The sequence below is a fragment of the Leptonychotes weddellii genome, chromosome 10 (genome assembly GCF_054177405.1).
Source record: "Leptonychotes weddellii isolate Sample4059 chromosome 10, ASM5417740v2, whole genome shotgun sequence".
NCBI classification, from domain to species: Eukaryota; Metazoa; Chordata; class Mammalia; order Carnivora; family Phocidae; genus Leptonychotes; species Leptonychotes weddellii.
This window is the reverse complement of record NC_138378.1, coordinates 530,327-537,234: the sequence shown is the minus strand read 5'-3', so window position 1 is coordinate 537,234 and position 6,908 is coordinate 530,327. Positions and strand designations below refer to the sequence as shown.

Here is a 6,908-nt window from a genome sequence, read left to right as displayed (position 1 = left end):
TGCCTTTGCTCATGCTCTATCAAATAAATAAATAAAATATTTTTTTAAAAGATTTTATTTATTTATTTGAGAGAGAGAGCACATGAGAGGGGGGAGGGTTGGGAGGGTCAGAGGGAGAAGCAGACTCCCCGCCGAGCAGGGAGCCCGATGCGGGACTCGATCCTGGGACTCCAGGATCGTGACCTGAGCCGAAGGCAGTCGCTTAACCAACTGAGCCACCCAGGCGCCCAATAAAATATTTTTTAAAATGAACAAAATATTTGAACACACACTTCATATAGGAAAAGATGCAAATAACCACAAGCACATTAGAAAGGTGCCCAACATCACTGGTCACCAGGGAAATGCAAATCAAGTGAGACGCCGCTGGGAGCACAGGACGGCCAGTCTGAGAACACTGGAAATCCGTGGCGCTGGTGAAGCTGTGGAGAGACCTCAGCCGGCCCTCTGACAGTGCTGGTGGGAGTGTGAGGTGGTACCGCCACTTTGGAAGACAGTTGGGCGGATTCTGACACAGTTAAATGAGCACCTGCTTATGAGCCAGCAATTCTGCTTCTAGGTGTCTACCCAAGAGAGAGCAACCTGCGTCTTCATTCTCGTGTGCGTGTGCATGTGCGTGTGGGGGGGCGGCGGGGGGAGGGAGAGAAAGAATCTCAAGCCGACCCCATGCCCAGCATGTAGCCTGATGCGCGGCTCCATCTCACGACCCTGAGATCAGGACCTAAACGGAGACCAGGAGCTGGATGCTCAACCAACCGTGCCCCACATCTTCGTTCTTAACGAAGCCTGGGTCGGCGGAGCGCCTGCAGCCAGCAGGAGGTGGTGGCCGTCCTTGTACTGGGGCCTGCGGGTTCCCCGCGGCTTTCTTCGTTGTAGTCAAGAACTGGAAACAACGCAAACGTTCATGGTCGGGCCACGGCATAAACAGACTGTGGCATGTGTGTATAATGACATGCCGCTCAGGAAGCAAGGCACTGCCCCCGATGCCACGAGAGCACGGATGGATCCCAAGTACGCTCTGTTGAGCGAAAGCAGCCAACCCCAAAGAGTAGTTAATGCATGACTCCATGTAGATGAAGTTCAAGAACAGAGAAGTTATTACAATACCAGGTCAGTGGCACACGAATTCATCCTCCTCTCGTGGTGCGGGCACCCTAAGCAGGGAGAAGTCATGTGGAATCTGACCTGGAAATCCACAGGTCCTGGCCAGGGCCACGGCAAAACTGTCTTGCAGAAGAGTGTCCAGCTCAGCCGTTCCGACAGACAGGAAACCACAGGATGGCCCCTTCCCCAGGTCTGGCCCCTCCAGCCACCAAAAAGAGAGTAGGACCCAGACGTGGCTCAGATGGAGAGAAGCTGATGAAGACACAGTAGGTCCCAGGGAATGCGGCTGCATAACAAATGACCCCCAAACTCAGTGAAATAAAACAACCATTTATTATGCTCACGAGGTCTGCAGCTCAGGACCTGGACCAGGGGCCAGCTCCATAACATCCAGAGCCTCGGCCAGGAGATTCATGTTCTTTGGCTGGGGTCATCTGGGGCCCCGCCCTCCAGGTCTGGCACGTGGGCTGGGGGCTGGAACTGCAGCGGCCCCTATGCCCCGTCCTGGTCGTTCAAAGTGAGTCCCTAAGGCCAGCCCACAGCAAAGGGAGGGAAGTCCGACTCCAACTTCTGTGGGAGGAGTTGCTATTGTAGTAATTACTGTTTTTCTTCTCATCATAGTCTGCAGAATCGGAACGAAAGCCCTATCCACCGCCGGAGATGTGAAGCATATCTACACAGCGCAGCTGTCTCAAAACTACTTGCTGCCGCTTTAAAGAAACAGAAAGGGCGAGATGTTGTTGTTAATGTAGAGCAGGAAATCAGCCATAATACCTGGCTTGCTAAAATGTAACACGAGGCCACTGGGGGCAGGGAAGGTTTCGGAGAAGGCGTGGGCCTTTGGAATGCTGAGGCCTGCTTGACCACTCTGCGGTTGGAATACCGTGGGGAGTTGCCTTCCCGGAAGCTTTCTCAGCCGGAACAGCCGCCCTGGGATCAAAGAGATGTGTGCATTGTCCCCTAGGTTATGTTTAGCAGAACTCGTAGAACACGCATATTTGCTAATCCTCCCAGTTCAAGACCCCTTGTCACACATCACATGCTTGAGAAACACTGATAAGGATTTGTGATTATCCTGAAGGACCAACAAAAGTGGCAGCAAAGAAGAGCAAAGGGTCTTCGTCTCTGAGCGTTGACCCCCTTGCCCGCTCCTCTCTTTCACAGCAAAGTTTGGAGTCACCTTTCATCTGTCGGTACAGGGACTGCTGGCCATTCCCGGCAAGTGGTGACCCTGACGTGACAGTGGTGTGTTTTAAAGCCACCACACAGAAGAGAGCTGAGTTATCCACACGGGAGGGAAAAGGAAGGAAAGAAAAGGGAGAGCCAACCCAGAAGGAAGCAAAAGTCAAAACAACTCCTCACCAACACTTCAGTCCCTAAGACAACTTGGTAAGAGACTGAATCCAAATGTACCAGTAATTACAATAAATGTAAAGGGACTACATTCTATTAAGAGATTGAGAATCTGAGATTGGATTTTGAAAGGAGAGTAATGCAACTATTTGCTACTTACCAGAGATGCACCAAAACACAAAAGCACAATATGGTCAAAGATGAAAAAGGAAAAAGGTATGCCGGGCATCTACCCACCAAAAATAAATAAATAAAGGCTGACATAGCAATATTAATTTCAGACGATCTAGAATTTAAGGCGAAAAGAAAAGAAAAAAGAAAAGAAAACCACCCACAGAATAAATAGATATAGGAAGGAACATTACTTAACAAAAGAGGGAATCTAGCACAAAGAGTGTTTTTCAAGCTTTTTCGAATGGGATTTGCAACCAGAGTTTTACTTTGTGTGGTCCTCAGGGTGGGGCCAGGGGTTGAACAGCAGGTGCAGGGCGGATGCCTTGGGGCAGTGCAAACAGTGAGACACCGCGGTGATCGAGTAAAATGCGTCTTTATAGGTTTGTCCAAATCCATGGGAGCTACAACACCGAGTGACCCTCCTGCCCAGTTTCCGGCAGTGGTCTCTCCAGGTCGCTCAGCCAAGCACTGACGCTGCCTGGACCCCCTCTTGTCCCCTCTGCCCCGGGGGAGGGCTGTGCCCCTCATTAATATCCCCGTGACACTTCTAGTGGGGTGGCGCCCAAGCCACAGGACAGAGAGCCACGAGCAGAAGCCTCCAAGCTCAGCAGTGCTCAATTAGCGGATGTCCCCGGGGCAGACTCCTGCCCCCGCTGCTCCCCAGCTGAGCACGCAGGAGTGGGGAGCCGCTGCCCACTGGGCTTGCGGTGCTCCGGGGGGGGGGTATGCACAAAGGGGGGGTGGCTGCAGAGCCGCCCCACATGCCTCACCAGGAACAAGGGCGAGGAGGGGCCCTTGGTACGGGGGGGCTGGTTTCCTCCTGAGAGGAGTGGGGAGCCTTCAAAGCATCTTTAGCAGGGGGCACGGTGGTCCAGGGACTTCCTAGAAAGGGCTGTGGCGGGCAAGAGATCGAGGACACAAATGAGCCCCTCAGACCCATTGCAGAGGACGCCCCGCTTCCGGGGAGCCCACACAGGCCTTCCCTCTCCCCGCAGGCCTCCCCAGCTGCCTGGGGGTCGCCTCTGCTCCTCCTTGTCCCAGCAGCAGCTCCCAACCAGGGGCAGGGAGCCCGGATCACAGCCTGGCTCTGCCACCCTCTCTTGGCAAGTGGTTCAATCTCCCGCATGGGAAAGGGCAGGGGGGCCGCTCCACTTCCGCATGGTGGCCCTGCATTCCCACCCGGGAACCCCTCGCACGCGGGGCCCCGAGGCTCCTGCACGTGGGCTGCTGCAATGCTACCACGGGACGAGCTAAACCTGACCACCTCTGTAGGTGCGGACTCGCACACACTCTGAGGGCCAGGGCCCAGCAGTCATGGGCGTCAACGCTGCACAGGGTGGAGGCGGGGAGGAAGGCCCGGCAGCCGGTGCTGACGTGAAGATAGTTTTGACCTCAGGACAGAGGAAGGGCCTTGGGGCCCCCGAGCACTCGCTCAGAGCGCCGTCTGCAGCGGGCACAGGCCCACACGAACTTGACCCCCCCGACACAAGCTTTCATCACAAGACTCAGACACACATTATGAAAAATGTTTTTACTGTAAATCAAAGTACCAAGCAGATACTTGCAAAACAACATACAAAGTAGAACCCGGATGCTTCCCTTCCCCAGGCTGCCTCTGAGCCGGCGCTCGGCACCGCGAGAAAAACCCAATCCAGTCCTGCTCCCCAGAAGCCACCGCAGACCCGCCCTGGGGGACTGGAAGGCGCGGGCGCACTGACAGAGCCCCAGGAACCCTCCCCGCTTGGGGCCCTGCCAGGCACAGGTGTCTGCCCCCCAGCCCGGGCGGAAGGGGGGGCGTGCTGCAGTTATTTCGGGGCTGTGGCTTCTGTTTCTATGGCTCTGACATGCACTTCCCCCCAGCACCCCTGCGGTCTGAGGGCAGGGCAGCGGCTGACTGTGACAAAGCCTCCAAGGACAAGACACGGTTTTATCAGCCACGTGGTTTCACCTATGGTCTGAGCTGGTGCAGACGGACAGGAAGGGCCAGGCGGGGCGGCGCCCACCCCCGGGGATCACACTGCCTCAGGCATCAGGACACCATGAAGATGAGCACGTACACCAGCAAGGAAACATCATGCTGAAACCAGCTGACCCACGAGAACAGCAAACATGTACGCAACAGAAAGAAAACAGAAAGAGACCACCTCGGTCGGTGGCTTGACTCGGGGGGCGAGGCCCGCTCCGGTAGGTCTGGGGCACCTGACGGATGGAAGGACGGACACACAGAACTCGGTTCCCTTCGAAGCACAAAGTGGGGCAGCGTCTTGTCTCTGAAGCCCCCCCCCTTCTCCCAGAGAAGGGTGTTCAGCAAGCAACAGAACTGGCAGGTCTGAGGGGGCCTGCCACTCAAGGGCTCGGACGGGCCTTGGGGCCCTGCCGGAGACGGCTCCAGGCCTTCAGGGGACCCCTGCCTGTTCTCCCTCCTGCGTCCGAAATCAGAGCTGCACGTGGCCCACGGAGGGCCCCACCCTGACTGGCCCTGGCCCAGACTACTGGGCCGTCACCCCAAATACACCTCCACCTCCAGGTAGGGGGCATAGGGAGTTCGGGGGGCTAAGTGCTAAGGCTGTTACGATGGCCCCGCCAACAGGCTGAGCACAGGGGTTGACAATGAGCCCTCGGCCCATGCAGATCCTCCTCAGTTCCTGGCTTGTTCTGTTCACCCCCTAACCCCGGAACCAAGGCCCCAGGGGCACACCCACCGTCACACTCCCCTGGGTGGCCTGCCGGTGCCAAGAGCTCACGGCCAGAGCAGAAGGAACCACCAGCACACACAGTCCCCCGCGGGCCGTCCTGACAACTGCTTGTACAAAGCACTCTGGAACCCAGAGCAAATTCGGGGAGCCTAGGCACTCAGCGTTGCTTAGGTTGAAAATGCTATAAATCTGACTCTTCCTAGAAGCCTACTAAACAATTCACTTAAAGACACCCACGGTGCGTGTGCAACGGCCCCTGCCGGGTACAAGGAGGTGAGCAGACGGCAAGCTCATGCTACTGGGGCCCCCTGGCCCTCTGCGCAGGCGGGTGCCCGGGAGCCCCAGCCCAGAGCCGTGTGGGGACCAGCGGCAGCACCGAGGCCTGTTCCAGAGATGGGAGAACAGGGTGCCGGGCCACACTAAACCTACAGAAAACTGTGGGAAGAAACCAAATCCATAGGATCCATGGGTTTCCACACTTGGGGACGGTTCCCAAGACGTGTTAGTGACACCCCCTCCCCCAGCCGGCTCAGGCCCCCCAGGGGCCCCTCGCACCCACGGGGTCCGGGCCCCGCTCCCCGGCTCTGCCTCCTCGTCCTCTCTGCCTGGCTCCTGATCAGGCCCAACGTGTAAACAGTATCAATAAGCAACAGATGGAAAAATGTACTTCCTAAGAAAGAAGGGGGAGGGCGTGCGAGTGCGAGGCTGGCTACACAGGTCTGTCGTCTGAGATCCCTTCTGCTCCTCGTCTGTTTTGGTGTTTCCTCTCTTTGGTTCAGCCCAACGTGACCCGCGGGGCGCCGGGGCTACGTGCCCCCGCCCAGCCGCGGCTTGAGGAGAGGCGGCCAGCCCTGTGCCCACGAGGGGCCTCGCCCTCCACCAGCGTCTACTTGTGCTCACGGCCCTCCGCCAGGGCAGCCACCTCAATGGTGGCCGTGTGCTCCTCGGGCCCCGAGGCGGCCATGGCGCTCTCGACGGCCCCCGTGGGCACTGTCACGATGGTGCTGCCCCCAGGTGACACCTGGGCCACGTTCTGCAGGGTGGGGCCCAGGCCCGGCAAGGTGAGCAGCTGCAGGGGGCTCAGCACCTTGACCACAGTGCTGCCGTCCTGCATGGCGGCCGTGCTCAGGACCGTGAGGCTGGACGCGTCCGGGTGGATCTCCACCGTGCCAGGGAAGGCGGCGCCCGATGAGGCCAGCACCGTGTAGCCCCCCAGCAGCGGCGAGGCAGGCGAGCTGGCAGGAGCAGCCTGGGGGGGGCCCTTGCCCAGCACGGGGGAGGGCAGGGTGGACACCACTTTGCCGAGCGGCACGCCGGTCAGCTGGGAGACGGGCACGCCAGGGCTGAGGGCGATCTGGGCAGACTGGGTGAGCACCTGCGAGGCTATGGCAGCCGGCCCGGACGTGGCCCTTGCCAGCCGGGGCCGCTTCGTGGGGGGCGGCAGGGAGACGGGCGTCAGCGTCATGAGCACGTTGCTGAGGTGCTGAGATTTGTGCTTGAGCTCCTTGGCCCGACGGCGGTGCTCATCACACTGCTGCTCCAGGGCTGTGGGGGGGACGGGGGGCAGAGCGTCACCGCGGG

The 6,908-nt window shown here is 58.4% G+C and overlaps 1 protein-coding gene across 4 annotated transcripts in view; it reads right to left on the bottom strand.

Moving 5' to 3' along the window:
• Positions 1-4,147: 4,147 nt before the first annotated feature.
• GMEB2 (glucocorticoid modulatory element binding protein 2) overlaps positions 4,148-6,908 on the bottom strand; it is a 25,959-nt gene continuing 23,198 nt past the window's right edge. For 3 of the 4 annotated variants that reach the window (XM_081832402.1, XM_081832401.1, XM_081832403.1), the window contains one exon: positions 4,148-6,872. In XM_081832402.1, the coding sequence (XP_081688528.1) occupies positions 6,214-6,872 (659 nt within the window). In that variant the 3' untranslated portion in view covers positions 4,148-6,213. The remainder of the gene's footprint in view (positions 6,873-6,908) is intronic. The other variant, XR_014149003.1, reaches the window with a different exon arrangement.